Below are 20,597 nucleotides of genomic sequence, written 5' to 3'. Positions count from 1 at the left end.
TAAGAAAGATGCTATGCATATAATTTCCCATTTTTAACTCTTTAGAGAGGAGTGTCTATTTGTTTACATTTCTTTTTATCTTTAAATAGTGGAAGTGAGCTTAACAGAGTTCTTGTATATGTATCAAACCCTACAGTTACTGGTGAAATTCAGTTCTGGATTCCAATTCTGGAATTCAACCAGACACACTGAAAACTTTTTTAATAACCTGGAAGTGCTTAGTCATCAATATAGTACAAACAGATAAGCACTGTGTTAGCTTATAGTGGCAGGAAAATAGCAAGACATCTCCCCCCATCTTTCCATCAGGTATCAGGAAATTTAAAAGCATAAAACTGTTATTATTATTATTATTATTTATTATTAAGTTCAGATAGTTCCAAATGATTTCAAAAAGAAATTCAAATTACAGAATTGGATTTTTATGCCTGTACCAGACTAGATTCAGTCAAATTAGTGAAACTTTAAAAACATACATATAATTGGAACTCCTTTGGAGATTACAGAGAATGGCAGAAGTATAAGGCATTACTATTAGCTTGTCTGGCTGCCTGTAGCTTATACACTCATAATTCCTCTTGCTTCCCATCTCTTCCTCTTTACACTCTTTTCCTTAAGGATAAACATAATAATAAATAAATTTTGCAGCATCGTTTGTTTGAAAAGAGACCTAGGTTTTACCGTCTTTAGAAAAACTCAAAAAGTAAATGTATTATCTTTATAGATTATCCTATATAGATCCTACACTAACTCTATAAATCACAGTTTTTGAAACTTCTTTCTCAAATATAAATATGGAATCATTACTCTCCTGGTGATAGGCCTCAGAAACTCAGATTAGCAAATTCTGTAATCTATAACCCTTTGAATTTAGCAAAAATTTTGGATACTCACACCAAATAAATTGTTCATTTAAAAATATCACTCTTCCAGGATAGACTGACATATGCATTTTAGTGCTACCCAATCAATGTTAAATATTAATGTCTTTAAGCACCTTCTGACCTATTTTGTATTAAAATCAATAACTCACCTTAGAAAAGTTCTTGATCTAATTAACGATCTTCTCAGGCACACTTCCACAGCTGACCCACTTTAAAGTAGAGGAAATTAATACAAATAACGGAGAGTGTGCCACAAGATTATTCAGTCTTACAATATTTAGGGCTGGTTAAAAGGAATTTAGAACTTCCCTTGAAACCAATTTAAAAAATATTCTCAAGAGTAATCTAAACAGGATCAAAGTCCACTTAATACAACAAGACAATATGCCCATTATAAACTGCCGAATGATAAGACATTGGACTGGGCTTCACAAAGGTAAATGACATTTGGATATTTATTGTTTATGGCAGCAGCCTTTGAAGCAGAATGCAAGACTCTTAATTAGAGCGTAGGAAGGAACTATCAAAGCTGCTATTTCTAAATTTTTTATCTGGAAGGAAAAAAAAAGCTTTATCAAATTAAATATTCAGATATTCCCCGCTCCCCTCCCTTGGTGCTTATGCAAAAGGCTTCATACCAGATACCCCCATGATGTTCCTGCAGAAACTACACCATGAGAAGAGGTCAGCAGGGTTCTGCTGTTGTCAATGACTCTTGAGGTATTGTGGAATGAGCTATAGAATATCATCAATGCAGTTAATTTTAAAATCTAAGACCTTTCACAGTAATGATGCTATTACAATATTTGTAACAAGATGGACAGTGACCATGAAAATATTTCGCAACAGAGATTTTCTCATTGTCTTGAGGCAAAGTATTTAATCAAGAGTTGACATTTCAGAAAAAAAAATGTCCTTATTTGCTGATGTTTTCTGGGACAAGTGGTTGTTGGCAGAATGTTACCTACCAGATAATTTAGAAGAAGGAGCAGGAGGAGGAGGGGGAATAGGAAGAGAATAACATGCTTAATGTACAACTTGAAAAAAAATGTAACAACTTGACCTGGATAAAGAATCTGGATTTGGAAAGAACACTAAGGAAAGACCATTTAGAAACTGAACATTAATGAAAATATTTATGAAAGTAGTTTACCTTATAACTCATGCTTGTATCAAACTTGAGAATGAAAGTTTCTAATTCTGCTTTAAAAATCTTCTGAAGGAAGAGTTCCAAAGGTTTTTCTTTCTTTCTATTAGTTTGTAAGAACAAAGGATGGTATCAAGAAAGACTGACATTTTCTGCCAGAATTATAAGAATATTCTTTGCATAACCAAAGGATGGGATTTTTTTTTTAAAGATTTTATTTATTTATTTGACAGACAGAGATCACAAGTAGGCAGAGAAGCAGGCAGAGAGAGAGGAGGAAGCAGGCTCCCTGTTGAGCAGAGAGCCTGATGCAGGGCTTGAGGGCTTGATCCGAGGACCCTGGGATCATGACCTGAGCTGAAGGCAGAGGCTTTAACCCACTGAGCCACCCAAGCACCCCAAAGATGGGATTTAAAACAAACACCATGTTTAGGAAGATCAAGCAGTATTACACTTCTTTTACCAATGCAACTTTGTTTTATCTTTTCCTCCTGGACAGAGTTAGAACCAAGTTTTGAAATAAGTAATACAGAGTAAGACCTTTGACTCCTCATTTTATCACAAGCCTTAAACTGAAATGAAAACAAAACGAATCACACTTCTCTGACTAAAATGATCAATTAATTTTTAAAAAAGATTATATTTATTTATTTGACAGAGAGAGAGAGAACACGAGCAGGGGGAGCAGCAGGCAGAGGGAGAGGGAGAAGCAGGCTCCCTGCTGAGCAGAGAGCCCGAAGCTGGGCTTGATCCCAAGACCTTGGGATCATGACCTGAGCTGAAGGCAGATGCTTAATGGACTGATCCACTGAGGCACCCCCATTATCAACTACTCTTAATAAAATACTTCATTTCCTCGTCTATTTCTTTTTTTTTATAACTTTAAAAAAAAGTTTTATTTATTTATTTGGCAGACAGATCACAAGTAGGCAGAGAGGCAGGCAGAGAGAGACAAGGAAGCAGACTCCCCGCGGAGCAGAGAGCCTGATGCGGGGCTCGATCCCAGGACCCTGGGATCATGACCTGAGCTGAAGGCAGAGGTTTTAACCCACTGAGCCACCCAGGCACCCCTCTTCATCTATTTCTTATCCTTTTTACAATTTTACTTTTTGAGTGTTTTTAAATGTATAGGACATATTAATACAGTTGCATAATTTATACATATATATTATAATGTATACATAATTTACAAATAAGAGTACATGTTCTAGGGTGAGTGCTCAAAAATGATTTACTGATAAGAGGGCAGAAAAGCATAAAAACCATGGGCTTATGGTCCTGTTATAAGAGTGTGATGAGAATTCCATCATGCGGCTAGCTACAATAATTGCATGTAAGTAAGTGGCTTAAAGTGCTGCCTTTCTATAGTGTTAACATGAATTTTTCAAGAACCACAATTTTAATGCCTTGCAGTTAATGAAATCACCATAATTTTAGTCCTTATTGCAGTCCTTATTTTAGTTATTCTAATAATTTAAAAATAACCCTTCTTCAGCTGGGCATTTAAATTGTGTACTTTACTTCCCTTTGTTGTTCTAGATGACAATGACTATGAGGACGCTACACTGCTTCCCTTGTTCGAGGAAGACTGAGTTACAAACTGAACGCATGGGGTGCTCATTAGAATTACAGATGTGTGTATGCCTATTATGCACACATGCTTCTCTACATGAAAATCCATCCTTTTGTCCTAAGGTCTGACTTAAACACAGGTGGTAGGGACAGACAGTATGGAGGGCAACCATGATGACTTCAGGATCCTGAAATTCCACAGTGATCCACACTTTTGGATCTAAAAGACCACCGGCTTTTTGAATTCCAGGGTTTGGTCATAAACATTATCCCATTAAAACTGATACACTTTATGAATCCCACTTCAACAAATGAGAAAACCAAAGCTTAGAGAAAGAAGATAGGTGATCATGTTATTTTTTTAATGGAGTTATATTCAGTGAAATACAGCATTTTAAACACACAGTTTGACATGACAGGAGAAATATTTATATTTGTCACACTATTCTTAATGTAGTGGAAGCAGGACTTTTACTCCTGTTCCTTCTGCTGCCATCTTCTTAAACACAATCAGCAAAATTATAGAAACTGGCATTGTCAGATATTAAAAAATTATGGCAAATCTCTAATTCATAATTCATTTATTTCCCAAAGTCCATTTGCAGAGTGCTAACGAGGTATAAAAAAAGGCACTATGCCGACAGCTCTTTGGGACCAAGACTGGGACAGGACATTCTATACTCTCTGAGGAGACAGGGCACCAACACCAAGGGCACAGGCATAGAAAAACAGAGATGAGAGAACCCAAGAATGTGTTTGAATCACTTTGTCCAAGGCATATAGATTTCTTATAAAACATGCTTTAAGGATTCAGCAAGGAGATTAACTGACCTTTGAAATAGGTCATATTTAAATAGTCATATTTAAAAAGAAAGGAACACAACAAATCCAAAGTGTTTGTATGATGTACTCACACACAACTGTTAGAAATGATATCCACCTTAAAATGGTTTATGTAACTTTTATTGTACTTCCAGGGGGTAGAAGAGACTTATGCTTAAGTTTTGGAAAACTGCTCACTGATAGAACCATTATAGTAATTACACTGAATCTGTTTATTAATTTGTCACAATTAAGTCAATAAGAGCTTTACTAATGTCCTATTACTTGATTAGTTTTGAAAGTGATTATCTTAAGAACTTGACTTAATTGGAAGGCTCTCAATTTACAAGGTACATTAAACTTCTCAGTAGCATCTTAAGATTATTCAACATATGCAGGTCAATTACCAGTAATCACTGTTTTGTACAAATGTTCCATAAAAACTATAGCATGACATGACAAAGAGAGAAAGTAAGATCTAATTAATAATGCTAAGCCCCAACTGACATTTCCAGGATAAAAGGGCAACATGAGCATTCATACGAAGTCTTCCTAAAACTAGGTCTGTTACCAAAAGTCAAATAAAGAAAAGCTAGCAACGCTCTACCTTACAGATGAAGATAATTTGTCGTGATTGCTAAATCACCAAATTGCATTGCCTGTACTCATGCCCAGCTGCACATTAATTTTCAAATTAGTAAATTACAATTAATTCTTACTGCTCCATCACTTTTCTTTTTCTAGTTAATAAAAGAGACTGCAATCAATTATTGTTCAACCCATTTTTTAGAACAGATCAACTACAACTGTTACTGCATAAGCAGGAAATATGGAGTAGTTAATGTACTTGCTGAGATTGTAAAGCTTTTAAAAACTATTGGCTGTAGTATAAATACTTTATATTGACCTTCCAATTCCCAAAGATTCAATGTAGTTACTTGAATATTTATAATGATTAATAATAATAAGGGCTGAGAAAGTCCTTTGATACCTAGGCTGATTTCCAAACACCTAATCAAACGATTTCATAAACTTTTAAATGAAACTTTATTAATCAGATATTTGAAAGGTTTGCCCCACATTAAAAACATGAGCCTGGTCTTGAGATTAATCACAGGAAAAATTGATTGCTGCCTTCATTAAAAACCCAGGATAGCAAGCTCCTTGAAAAAGATTATTCCACTGCTGACCTGTAAAGGCATTGTATGAATTATGTGTTCTGACTTGTTCCTAATTTAAGTCCTGTACACAGAATACATTTCAAATTGCCAAGTCTGATTTGCCACCGATTGTGTGAATACAGTGAACAAAGCTGAATCTGTAAAATGCTAGTTCTCCGCCTTTGAAAAACTTAAGATGAAAGCCACTTTGAGTTTGTTGCATTCAAATAACTATAATTGTCCTTAAAATTGTCCCGGTGAGTTAACTGTTTAACCAGTGGGGATGCCAGGATGTTGGGGGGTGGGGGTGGAAAGCAGTGGTCATATTTAACAATCCAGTCCGTGGGTTTTGTACCAAGGATTTATCTGCTGAAAACTCAAAGAGTGAGGAAGGCCTCTTAACAGACTTCCCACATACTGCAAATCATTTTTTTAAGGGATTTAAGCAGTCCTCTTGGGATAGATTGTCTCTCAACTGCCTACACATCGCCTTTGATAAATTTCTGCACTTTAATTACTCATATGCTGTAATTCAGCCTTAAATGTAGGTACTTAAGGAAATACGGAAAGAACATTTTTCAGCATCGAATCCACGGTTGAATAGAACACAGCCACTTTACTGTACTCACATGTCAATTTTCTGCCATCGCCCTACCGGAAGCACAGCCAAGTGGACTGTGGCCGATGGGAGTTCATGAAGCAAGAGGGTGGGGTGGTGTGGAGAAGTGTGGAGAAGTCATGAGGACTGTGCAAGCCTGTGTTCAAAGATAGATGTGGTCTGCTCCTTCCTCCAGGAAATAAAAGACACTGAAAACCTCATTTACCTGGGTATTAACTTTGATTATGGCCAGAGCAGTGGGAAGAAACAGAACAGTTTAGGCACTGTTAGGCTTTTCTAATTCTTACTGCCTTACAATGCATGACTAAGAACCACCAAAGCATCCTTTGTTCAAAAGTGCTTGTCCCCTAAGTCTTAATAAAGGAGGATATACACAAAGGACATTTAAATTAAGTGCTGCTATCTTTATTGTCCACTTGGAATATGTAAAGGCCTTTAGTTTGGTCAAGTTGCTGAGTGCTTGGCATAGATGTAGTGATCTGAAGCTTGGTGAGAGAATTAAATGATCCAGAAGAAACCTAGGTTCCCTCCTCCTCTTCTGATGGGAGGATGGTCAGAGCCTCTTTTCTCTGGCTCTTGGATGCCCTCAGGTACAGAGCCAGGTCACCAGCAGATTAAACTAAAGTGCTTTGCCTGAGCCACAGAAATAGCTCTCCTTTCTAAGTTACCCCAAAATCCTTAATTAAAACGCCTTTTTTTTTTCTCCCCCCGATGCTAAAATGGACCAACATTTGCTTTCCAGTCTTACTGGATTAAAAAAAAATAATAGTGCAAGGGAATAAAAGAATGGGTAAACTCTTTGGGGGTAATTAATGTCTGGAATTAGCTGCTTTTCAGAAGAAGCAACGAACTACTTAGAGTTAAGTGAAAATGTTGGGTAACTATTAACAAAAGCAAATTAGTCATAGAAACAGAAATCCCCGCACTCCTTACCACCAACTCCCTCCCCCCAAGGATGTTTGGACTTGGGGACCTCACTGAGCAGCTCTGAGATTTAACAATCTAAATGGTTCTGATGGCTCATTTCTTACATTACAATGGTTCTCAAAGTGTGGTCTCTGGACCAGGAGCATCAGCTTCTGCATCAGCTGGGATCCGTGAGAGAGGCAAATTATTACGCCTCACCAAGAACCTGTCCAGTCAGAAACTCTGGATGGAGCCCAACAATATGTGTTTTTAACAAACCCTCCAGGCAATTTTTACATACTCTAAAGTTTGAGAACTACTGTTCTATTAAAGCTGGATATTTTCTCACCAGTTTTCTAACATTTCTATATCTCAATGTTAAATTGACCATCAATGGACAGGGAAATGTTTTCAAAGGAAATTGAGAAGATAAACGAAGCCGGAATCCTCAGGATATACAGACTAGACTTAAAGCAGAGGTTCTCAACCCCAGCTGAATAATGGAATGGCTGAGGAGCTTTGAAATATGCCAGGACCTTATTCCAAGCCAAATGAAACAGACTGGGGGAGAGGGAGGCAGCAATAACATATACTTCTAAATGCCCTAGTTATTCTCAAGTCCTGGAAAGATTGAGAATCACTGACAGAAAGTAACCACACAGCAGTTGGACTCTCAATAGAAGCTGGGCAGTCTAAGAATTAGGAAAGAGTGTGATGTGGATGTTCACAGCAAAAATATACACATACTTTCACAGATAAGGTTTGTGCCATATTTTTTTTTAAGATTTTATTTATTTATTTGACAGACAGAGATCACAAGCAGGCAGAGAGGCAGGCAGAGAGAGAGGAGGAAGCAGGCTCCCCACTGAGCAGAGAGCCTGATGCGATGCGGGGGCTCAATCCCAGGACCCTGGGACCATGACCTAAGCTGAAGGCAGAGGCTTAAGCCACTGAGCCCAGCGTTTGTGCCACATTAACTGAACACTAGCTAATGTGTGGGACTTGGGAAAAGAACATTGCATCTTATTGCCTCGCACTCCTCTTAAATCTTACGGGTGGAGCAGCTGTTATTTCTAGAGGAGATAATTCACCAATAAATATAATTTTAGATAGAAAACTGAGTTTTGACCCTATAGGCTAATTCCTATATCTAAATTAAGATTTAGATATAGAATCTATATCTATATCTAAATTTAGATTATTCCTAATAATCTAGAAAATAAGAACTGTTTGAGTATGGATCCACCAGAATCCTACATGTACTACATCGAGACATTCTCTCCACACTTCCGGCTAGTTCAACCAATACCATTTCTCTTCCTGACCTGGAAAATGGGACTTGAAAATGGGTTAGAAGCATTGAATGGCTTAAAAACTTCCATAAAGAGGCATCACAAACCAAATTAGTTTTAACTACGTATTATTTTATCCTATGTGTGCATATGCCTATATACACATACACACCCCCACATAATTTTATAATGAAAATTGAGAACAAGACTATACATTAACAATAATTCCAATTTATGTTTATTTCATATCACTTCAAAATGATAAATCTCCTCTTACAATTAATTCATTAGATTTCCACAAAACCTCTTGAGGTCGTCAAGATAAGTAGGATTATGGCTATTATTTTAAGTTTAATTTATGAGAAGACAAACTCAGTTTAATGAATTATCCAAGACCAAGAGCTATATTGACAATGTTAATAAATAGCAGCTTTAACTATGGTACCAATATTCTAATGTCTGATAATAACTTTGTACATGTTAGTATTAAAACTTTAAGATATGGTTATTACTATTTCCAGAAAAGTAAAGTTATCCAAAAGAATTAAAGTAGATAAAAGAGGGAAACCCAATTTAATAAAGCATTCAATCAGAAAAAATAAAAACACAGACTAGGTTAGCTTAAGATGCTAGGAGAGACTGGAAATTCTTTTTTTCCTAAAATTGGTTGGATTTCTCTTTGAATTCTTTTTTTTTTTTTAAAGATTTTATTTATTTATTTGACAGAGAGAGAGAGAGAGAGAGAGAGATCACAAGCAGGTAGAGCAGAAGGCAGAGAGAGAGGGGGAAGCAGACTCTCTGCTGAGCAGGAGCCCGATGCGGGACTCGATTCCAGGACCCTGAGATCATGAACCGAGCCAAAGGCAGAGGCTTAACCCACTGAGCCACCCAGGTGCCCCTTCTCTTTGAATTCTTAACAGGTCCATAAAACATATAAATAAAAGACAGAGTATAAGACACAGCCCTGATTTTACATTCAGGCTGTATCACTTCTGCACAACCTTTTTAAACGTAACTAAGTGCTATTTGTTTCAGAATATTAGCAAATCATTAAATGAGTTTGATGGGCTCATGCTAAAAAATGTGTTTCTGGATTTTAAAAATATAATTCTTATGATGTTAAAGTATGAAATTATATTCTGCTTTATCTTAAGATTTAATAAATTTAACAATGTGGACATCTATATTTCAACTATCAAATAAAACAGAGATATATGGAAAATATTTTAAATGATTTCTAGCCTAATTAGACTGTCTTTCACAATTTGTGTCTATGAAAACCAACCATAATTAATATTTAAGCATTTTACACCACCAACATAACATGTAATAAAGGGGCTACTGTTTTTTGTTACAATATACATAGTACATGCTTCACACAGGATAATCTTTCACTATTAGAAAACATTAAGCTATGTACTATTCCTAATTAAGGTCCCATTTCAGTCAAAGTAAAGCAGTTTGCAACTTAATTATAATAATAATACAAATTGCAATGTAACTAATGATATAGTATGCATTTGTGTTGGTAATTAGAGTAGTCAGTAAATAAGACTTTACAAAGCAGGAAATAAAAACAGGTGAGGGAGTTGTGCTCATTCATCACCTTGCTGACTAATGAGAGCTGGAGTGGAGATCAGTCACTTACAGCACATTCCTTGATGTGTGCCACAAAAGCATACACTGTAGACAGTTCCACTAACCTAATATAACCACCAGGCAAGTGCTGTGAGTGTCAGTTTAGAAAAATCCACAAAGAGAAACAAGTGGTAAAATAGTATATAGTTAAAACTAACTCATTTATCAAGAAAGACAGAATAATTATTAGGAATGCCCAGACTGTATGCCCTGTGATAGAAATGAATAATGGGAACATTAACTATATTATTTTAAATTAAGGATACACTGGAGAAAACCCCAAATCTAATAAGTTTACTCTACCTAGGCTTGAATTACACCCAGGAATATGGAAATAGTGAAATGCTTGATTTTACAAACCACACAGGTGATTTTTCTACTGTACAGTGAAACAAAAGAATGCAGAGGGCCTCCTGTTCACCGTAATAATAAGATCGGACATCAAATTTTGACATTTCCACATTAGAGAAATTCAGTTCTACCAAAAATCTAATCTATTAAAAAGGCAATGTTTTCCTTTTAGCAGAGGTGTGCTATAACTTACACATCTTCATTCTATTATCCTATTGGTGAAGCCAGGATGTTAGTTGAATCAGGTCCTGTGTATAACACTAGGTATCTGTTCAAATTATCATGTGCTATTAAGTCACAATTCCGATTAACTTCAATTCATTACAGCAGCTCTCAAATTAAGATTACAGATGTAGTGAAAGAGATAATTTTATATATATATATATATATATATTTTTTTTTTTTTCCCCTCTCCTGAACAGATTTGGGGACAGAATTCCTAATGTGGCATATGAGTAAATTATTTAGATTTTCTGCTATTCTCAGTTTGTACAAATGCTGAAATCCAATTTGGCTTATTGGTGTTTTGGCTCCAAATGCATCAACCTCTCCAATTTAAACTACTGCTTGCTTTAAATTCAAGTCGGTGAGTACTTATTATCTCTCCTTGGCACAGACCATCTTACATTTGTCAATTACATGAATGAGTGTATAATATAGTAACATATAAAATATACATTCTGCTTTACCAACCAGGATGTGAATACCCTGAGGGAAAAACTACGTCTGTTATCTTTTTAAATAAAGTGAAGAGAAACAGAACATCTTCCCAGAACCTAGCATGGAAACTTCATCACAGCAGGGACTAAAATAAACGTTTATATCTTACAAAGAAAAGGTAAAAAAACCAATTATCTTCAGGCAATAATATGAATACTAGGCAGATGTAAATAGATAACCATAAAGTTCACATTTTTTGTTAATATATAGGTGTTGGCAAAGAGCAGCATCCATATTTTCAAAATTGAGAGGGAAAAGAACTGTGCTATTACAGACAGCATATTCTATATTTCTGCCATTATAATTATTGCCAAAATTTTCAAAGCCAGTCAACAGTGAGTACGTTGCTCTTCTAAAAAGCATCCTCAAGCACTTTTTTCTTATGGGCATCATTCCACAGACACTCCCTTATTCTGAGAAGATAATTAAGAAAATATGTTTTTGCCAGACATATTTTTTCTTCTTTCTTCTGAAAATTCTACTGGTGACAGTCTTCAAAAAACTAGAAAAGAAATTCCATGCCAGCTGTCCCTTATCCTCTGGCCCATACTATAAAAATACAGATATTCAGAGGAAACAGCATGTATGTACATGTTGACAGGAACAGCACATTTTGAAATGCAGTTTACTGCAGATAAATATGAAACTCTGTCTTCCTCTCCTGGGGGTGATTCTTTAAGATGATAAATAAATCTCACTGCTGGAGGAAGAGTGGATTCAATGAGAACCCTCAATTGGGCAAAGGGATATAAGGAATTTTAGTGGATTGAAAGTACTATTAATTTTGCCATGGCTTATTCTCTGAATTTGGGTAGGTCAATGCTATTTAGCAAATGGGACTAAGAATGGATAAAATATATAATAAAAAAATTCATACAGAATGCCAGGAAGAAAATAAAAGTGTTTCCCATCAGCTGTCAAAGGGTCACCTAATTTCTTCTAGTTTGACATGAAAACATTAGAGAGTACATGTAATGTACAATGGTACATTAGTTTTTATCGTATACAACTGTCCTGTAATCCCTGAAATTAGAAAATTCTAATGTAAAATACTGTAAATTCAAAATAAGGTTTTTATTTAAAAACCCATAATGCCCTAGTTAATGAATTTTCAAGAGGTATAGATATGAAAGCTAAGAGACAATTTAGTATTTAATAGTTTTGAGAAGTAGTCCTTTATATACTGAAACACAGCTCCACTATAGAGTAAGGATAGATTTAAGGGAAAATCGTCTTGGTTGTTAGAAATAAACACTAAGTAAAATTAAATAGACTTTCGAATAATCTAATTTCTTATGCTTATTTTAAGGGAGGCTAGAACTAACGGAATGATAGCAGCCCCTTACAATAATTGGCTGAGCTTCTGCAAAGATGTCGGTGCACACCTCTCTCTGTTAGTTTTAGTAGGGTCTTACTTAGTTTCATTACCTCCTAGGGATTAATATGAACTAACTAGCTCTTAGAGTAGAAGGTTGGAGTGATCACCCAGTCCAGTAGTTTAAACTCAGGGTTCTCAGGTTTCAGGTGGTCTCTGACGGTAGTCAGCTCTTGGAAATTGTGTAAAAATATGCATACTCAGGAATGTGCATTTTATGAGGAGAGGGCCATGTTTCAATAGAATTTCAAAGTGGCCTATAAACCTGTAAAGGTTCACAAAACAACTACTGAAGCAGTGTAATTGCACTTTACAAATATTCCTGTGGGTGGAAATGATTGTTCTCAAAACACCCAAGAACTGCAAAATACCGAGCCCCAGGTCTCCTGATAACCACCTAACTCAGTGTATTATTGTGCCCACATCATGCTTCTCAGAGGACAAGTAGGGAAAAAAAGTGTTAAATGTGCACAGTGTTTTCGTAAGCAGGTCTCATTTCAGGTAGCAGAGTAATTTCTAGGTCAGAACACTGTCTATAAATACAAAGTCCAAAGATATGGATGGTATTATAGGTGATCTACATGAACCAAATAAAAGACTCCTGGGCCTCCAAACAAACACCATACTGCCTCCAGGCCTAGCAGAGACCCGCTACTGCTTTAAGTCCCTGCAGCGTATGCTCCGACCTTTAGGGTGACAGAGAAAACCACAGGACCCCTAAAGGGAAAAATGGATCACGAGATAGTGCATCATATAATAGAGAACTACCTCAAGTTCACATTGGCCTAGTTGTGTGCTCTCTCCCTGCCTCACTGCTCAATGACACCCCTGCCCCAAACTCTCTCTCTCTCTCTCTCTCACACACACACATGCACACGTAACAGGGTGATCTCAAGGTATAGATATATAAATCCACAAATGGAAACAAAGCATGACATTTAACTGATTTACTAACCAAATAAGTAATTTCATGATTGTTTAAGATGAATTTTAGGAAAGAAAGTCACTAAAATAAATAATTAAAAATAAATGGACATTAATCCTGCCAAACTACCCTGTACATCCTCTTGGCATTTCTAAACCAAGAAAGATGTTTAATTTGTGCCTATGTATCAGTGTGTGTATAAATGTCTAAGTACATATTCTATCTCTACCACTTACATACAGTATGATGTTAGGCAAATTACTTAATTTCCCTTCAACACAAGTTCCTTATTAGTTTCCATTAGTTAAATGGAGATAATGGCCTTCTTGGGTTATTGTGAGATTGAATGTGGTAATACATGCATAGAGCCTAGAACAAAGCTTCATATTTTATGATGATAAAACCATCATATCATCATCATCAGCAGCAGCAGCACCATCACCACCACCACAAGGAGGTACATAAGCAATTAATTACTTACGGGAAAGATGGAGTTAAAAAGGAAGCTTAAGATAAAATGGTTTATTGATGAAATGTTCAAGGTATCATGAAAATTCAAACTACTCCCTGGGAAAACACCAGAAAGTCTGTTTAGCCTAGGTTTACTTGGAGCAAAATTCCCATGGACTTGGCATAACAGGATTCTCCACCCAGATGGCCTGAGAAGGTCTGGTTGATCTGGGTCAGCAGGGCAGTTCCCTTCCATCCTTTACAACTGTGGGCGGGGCAGCCCTGGTGCTCCCTGTGTCTGTCACACCAGCTCCTTACATGGGAGATCTGATTAGTCCAAGGTTCTAGCTCTGCAATATCCTGTCAGCAGCTTAACTGAAGTAAGTGCTCTTAGGAACTGGATTCTTTGGAAGTGAAATGCTTTGATGACAATTTTATAGATAATGAGGTCTACAGAGAACAAAATGTAGCATCACCATGAAATAGAAAACCTCAAATCATGTTTGGCTTGGATGACCTTGTTGGGGTCATGCTATCCTATGACAGGGACCCATCTAAGGCCAAGGAACACTGGAAAAGGACAGATGCCAAGCCTGCCAATGGTATCAGTCACTGACATCATGCAAGAAATCATCCAACCAGTTAAAGCACAGTACTGCATATTCCAACTTCAAAAATATGTTGTTAAAATGAAGAGTTTTACCTTTTTATATTCAGCAATGCCCAAGGTATTCCAGAAGGAGTATGAAATGCAGGTAGCAATTTTACCCCAAGTTCCACTGCTTTCTTTCGAAATATCTGAAAAGTTAAACAGTTACATAAGTTCCTGCTGTAAGCAAAACAGAAAGTGTTATACTACCGTCTCACATTTAGCACTTTCCGACTTCAAAATTTTCTTCATATGAAAAGATAAAAGTGTCTCAAATTAACAGAATTACCTAGCAAAGCAAGAATGGTCTAGGGGCCCTCATGCTGTGGGGAATTCATTACCAATCTTGGTTGCACAATGAGAATCATGTTGGGAGATCTGAATAATGCTGATGTCTGGGTTGCACTCCTGAGATTCTAAATTCTACGGGTTGGAGCTTCCTGATTGGAATTTTTTAAAGCACCACAGGTGGTGTCAGGTGATTCCAAAATGCAAGCCAGAGGGAGAACCAATGCTGTTAGGGGTAAGTCCTGGACTGAAAATTGGAAGAACTGGTCCTCTTCCAGCTTTACTTTTACTAGGACCCAGAGAAAGAAGTTTTAAAAGATGATTTATTACAAGTAACCTATATATCCCCTCAGCTCTTTGCAGTTTAACATCCTCTGATGTTAAATGTAGGTGAAATGGAAGATATAAAGTTAAATTAGGTACAAATTATGCCCAGAATGTATAAGGAAGATAATATATGCACATAAATATCTAGAATGTAGATAAAACGAGGACTGGCAATAAAATCATCTGGGAGTTCTGTGAGCTTGGTAAGGCTGCACGGTGGAGAGAACATTTGGATGAGGACTCTGTGAAGCATGTCAGGGGCCAGTGATACTAGAGATTGGAGTGGGAAGTGGAGGAAGCATCCCGGGAGGGATGTATAAACACAGTATAAACACAGACACATGCAAGAGGGGGCACGTAGGCAAAATGGAATAGGTTAGCTCGCCTGGCCAAAAAAGAGAGGAATACTTGTAACCAAGTTGGAAATATACAGCATGGGCCCGAATCATGGAAGGTCATACATATAAAGCTAAGAATTTTACTCTGTTAAAATGGGAAAAGATTGAAAGTTTTTAAGCAGCCAGTTCACTTGAGCAGATTGTGCTTCAGGAAGAGTAATTGGATGACATCCATTCACAGTCCCATTGAAGGAAGACCTGGTATAGCTTTCCCTGTGACAGCTGAGACAGCAAGCAGGTGCCTTACCCCTTCTCCTGTAGGACTGAGCATGGTGTGCTAGGAACTCAACTATTTCCACTTGCCTCCTCCTTAAACAATGGAGTTGTGAGAAAGGCTGGGGAAACCCTGAAAAGCATGGAAAATGGAAACAAAGTTCTCTCCCAGTCAGTGGGAAAACATTCTTTAAACCCACTGTCAAAGAAGTCTTGTGTTGTTTCTCTAGAGGAAAGGGTTCCAGTCCATAACTCCTGCTCTAAATCCTGAGCCTCCCCACAGACAAATCCAGGCACTTGGGCTTCCAGACTGAACACAGTCCAGTAATGCCAATGTTGACGCTATTTCAGAAACCTTACTCTTTTGCATTCTCTCATCTATTAATGAAAATTAAGAAAGTAATGAATTTTCATGTAAATTTTTGATTGATAATTTAGACAAACTAACATTCCTGGCATACAAACAAGGACACAGACATTTATAGCATAGAGAAAGTACTAGAAAACACAGGAACCATTTTTTTCCCCATTCTCTTTAAACTGGACAATTTTCCCATTTCAACAACTAACAGTATATGTAAGGAGAGGAGAAGAAAAAATAGACCAAAAGATATATTCTTCCCTTTGTCTCCCTTACCCTAGAGAATTCCAAGTTCTCTTCTACTGAAAGTGACTATCCAATCACAGCCCAGCCATCTGTTGACTTCCTAGTTTCTACTTTTTAAACTGTTAATTAATTAACTCCTTTTCAAGAAACTTACATAAGATGGAAGTCAAACGAAGCAATTAAAATACCATCGTGGATATTATAACCATATGGCGTGGGAGGTTAAGGATGCAGGCTTTGAAAAACACAATGCCTGTGTTTGAATCTCAGTTCCAACTTTTTCAAATTGGGTAATCTTGGACAAATTGCATACTCTCTGTGCTAAGCTTCCTCATCTATAAAGTGGGGATAACAATAGCATTTGCTATGTTAAAGGTTGTGGAGGGGAATGTGTTTTTATATCGAAAGACCTTAGGACATGTAGTCACCACATTAAAAGGTTAGTTGTATCATTATGGGGATAATAATAGCACTATTTCCCTAAGAACTTTCCCTATTTACTGCCTGAAATTCTTGTCTTGGCTTTCATCCCACTGCTGTTTTGGTACCTTCTACTCAGGGGTGTGTGTGTGTGTGTACTGTGACCCTATTACACATACTCTTATCATAAGTATTCATTCTCAAGACCTAAGTCTTCAGTTCTCATCACCTATGTGCATTTCTTTCTTTCTTTTTTTCTTTTTTTTTTTTAGATTTATTTAACAGAGAGAGAGGTCACAAGCAGGCAGAGAGGCAGGCAGAGAGAGAGGGGGAAGCAGACTCCCCGCTGAGCAGAGAGCCCGACATGGGGCTCGATCCCCGGACCCTGAGACCATGGACCTGAGCTGAAGGCAGAGGCTTAACCCACTGAGCCACCCAGGCGCCCCCCTATGCATTTCTTAATTCAACTTTCCATGTTAGCTCTAGTTCTGTACTTCTACATGTGTGCTCACATCACAAATTGGGTATCTTTTTGTCATCTGAAACGTAACATGTCCAAGATGAAATAATCACTTACTATTCCAGGCAAACTTGCCCAGTTCCATCACTGACAGTGTTTGAGTCTCTGGGGCTTGAGAGAGCAAGCATTTTGACTACTGATTTATCACTCTTTAGTCATCAAGTGTCAATGTTCATTTTCCCCAAAAGTCTCATATACAGCCCATTCCCTTTCCAGGATATGAACATAGTCTTCATTTTCATCACTGGGTACAAAGAGATAGCATTAAAAAAAAAAAAAAAAGAAAGAAAGAAAGAAGGTCCTCTTCCTACCTAGTCTCCCATTCTCCAGGATTTTCCCTCCTGTCTCTATTCGTCTGTATCTATATTACTAAATTTCTTCTTTTGCTACACAATTTTCTTGTTCAAGAAACATAATGATTCCCTCTTGTCTAAAACATCAGGTTAAAACTGATATACTGACTCTTCAATGACTTCTATGAATCAGACCAGTCTAGTATCTTCCATTCTCAAAAGACTGACTCTGGCTCCAGTTCCAGCCATCATGGGCTCAAGCACTCATTCAAGTTCAGTCCACTTTAGTTATCTTTAAAAAAAAAAAATTATTTTCCTCCCAGCTTTCTTGAGATATAATTGACATGTAACATTGTGTACAACACAATGATTTGGTTCATGTATACACTGTGAACTGATTACCACAATAAGCTTAGTTCACATCTCTTTTTGCATAATTACTTTTTTTTTTTTTTTTTTGGCGGTGCCACTTTAATATACTTACATAGTTCTCTCACCCTGAACCACCCTTTACTGCCATTGCTGGTCAAGCCAAATTCACCCATTCCTTAAGGCTCAGGCCAAGTCCCAACTCCAAAGATGCAAAGAGATCTTTGCCTTCTGTGAACTCCTACACTGACAACAGGCATCACACAAGGCAGCATTTGATTACAGGAAGCAGGATATGGGTCTCTGCATGCTTCCTTTTGTGACTCTCTTGTAAACCCAAGTAATTTTCTTTTCTTTCTAAAATAGAGAAAAAGACTTCCATTTCTCCTTCATTGTTTACACATATCCTAATAACCAGATTAGGTTTTTTTTTTTTGTTTTTTTTTCAGATTAGGCCATTTTGTATTTAAATTTATTGTTATCACCACAGTATTCCTATGAGTAGTGTATGGGAGGATATTTATATTCTCAGTTGACCCTTCTATTTTGAGGTTCCCTAGCCTGCCTTTGCTGGTTCCCTAGTTCTCTGTATGCCTCGTTCATTCTTAGCTTCAGGAATCTGCTTCCATGTCCCTTTTTATGAGAGGTCTTTCTTAACAATCCCATGTAAAGTTAGCCATCTCATTTATGTTCATCATGTCATCCTGTTCATTTCTGCTCCACTATTTATCATATCCCAAATTAAGTAATTGTTTATTTTTGACAATCCCACTAGTTGTAAGCTTCACACGGGCACGGACTGTCTTCTTTGTTGCTGTATCTGTCTATCTAGTATCCAGGAAAGTAGCTGGTACTCATTAAATGTTCATTTAATAAGTGAATGAATCAATCCAATATTAATAAATACACTTGAGGCACTGTAATGAGAAACCATTGAATATTCAAGTGCTTGCAAAGTCCTCCATCCTATTCTATTAGTTTATGTGGTTGGCAAATAATTAACTAGGTCAGACATTGTAAAGTCTCAACCTTGGGCACAATTACAAAACAGTTTTGGGTGAAACCATTAATTAACATGTTGATGCTTTAAATGAAATCATATGTGAGCCTGAGTCAATCCTGATTCTTCATGTTTGATTTGTTATCTCCTCCTGAGATATGAAAAGAGGTTACTGGGAGGAGGAATCCAGATTCTCAAAGAGAACATCTTTCTACCTAAAATGGTGAGTATGTAATAAAATTCCAAACTAGCTTGTTTAATTAATACTATTAAAAGAATGGAGGAGAAATGTCACCAATCATTCTAAAGAACAGTTAAGTTCTAAGTAGTACATCCTGGACAATGTGCTGAAAGGCAAATGATCACAAAAAGCACACTTAAATGGCTTTTTGGTGCAAACTGGCGAGCTGGAGGTAGCACTGGACCTGGGTAGCACTTGGATACTAGCACGGGCTCCGCTATGGTTTCAGTGTGGGGCCTGGGTGCATCACCTAACTTTTCTGGTTCTTGGATTCCCCAACAAAATGGGAGATGGGGGCTGGTAATTTCTATTTTTGATTTATAGAAAAACTAGTATTCATAACTCACAGAGCTAGTACTAAAATGAGACTGGCAAAAACCCAAAATTATTATCATTTTTATAAAGATAGGAAGTGCTAATTTGCCACCAAATTCTTAGTCAGTCTTGGTTTCCAGGGTTTATTGATACTTATATTTGGTGGGGAGGATTTTACAAAGAGAGCAAGAAGAAAAATGACAGTTAATAAAATGCAATCCATGCTGAAATAGAAGATATTTTCTTTTTAAAAAATGATCATTAAAATTAGTTTTTTGTGCAACTTGCACCCATCAATTTGAGATGGGCAGACATCTTAGGACCCAAAAGGAATCTTCAAAAAGATCCTGCATCATAGAGATTCTATCTACAGCAAAAAATCAAAACTAATATAATCTGCTGAAAAAAGGGTGGAAAAATATGATGACATAGCTTCTAAAATAATCCTTCAAGCATGAAGCTAACTAACAGGTTTACATAAAAATAAAACAAAACAAAACAACTTTTATGGTCTCAAGTTAAGAATTTCAAAATAACTGCACCAAAACTACATCTTTTCATTACATTTAAGGAACATCATCAGTCTTATTGTTGTTTTTGATCAGTGTTTTAAAAACTTTGGATTTTAGAACCTATCAGATAAAAACATTTCTCTTTTTACTTTACCCTCACAGATAGGATTAGACAAGGCTGTAAACAAGATGTATGGCTTTTTAAATTTTTTTTTTTCTTGCCTTTCTAGTTTGCAGATCCCTGATGAACTGTACAGGAATATTTACATGCCAGAGCAAAGAGTAAGGAAAGAGGAAAGGAATAAGAACAGACGGCTCTGGCTCTGGAAAGAACCCGTTTCAGTTCAGACATGCTTAAATTTGAAGCACACAATCAATATCAAAGTCTTTCTTCAAATGCTTATGCTGAAAACTTTACTGTGAAAAGATCAAACACTAATTCCCCATTAGTATAAGCAGCGTTTTCCTATTACTCATTCTCACTACATAAAGCTTTCAGCATAAGATGCCACAGATATGATAAATATCTTTGGCTGAAAATAACTGAAATAACCTATATATTGTTAGCTGAGTTGATTAACACA

The 20,597-nt window shown here is 36.7% G+C and overlaps 1 protein-coding gene across 2 annotated transcripts in view; it reads right to left on the bottom strand.

Annotated features, from left to right (window-relative positions):
• MAN1A1 (mannosidase alpha class 1A member 1) overlaps positions 1-20,597 on the bottom strand; it is a 165,734-nt gene that overhangs the window by 56,360 nt on the left and 88,777 nt on the right. For both annotated transcript variants that reach the window (XM_080807233.1, XM_080807234.1), the window contains exon 6: positions 14,565-14,659. In XM_080807233.1, the coding sequence (XP_080663359.1) occupies positions 14,565-14,659 (95 nt within the window). The remainder of the gene's footprint in view (positions 1-14,564; positions 14,660-20,597) is intronic.

The sequence above is a fragment of the Martes martes genome (genome assembly GCF_963455335.1).
Source record: "Martes martes genome assembly, chromosome: 6".
NCBI lineage: Eukaryota > Metazoa > Chordata > Mammalia > Carnivora > Mustelidae > Martes > Martes martes.
The sequence above is the reverse complement of the archived record's forward strand: the minus strand, read 5'-3'. Positions and strand labels throughout refer to the sequence as shown.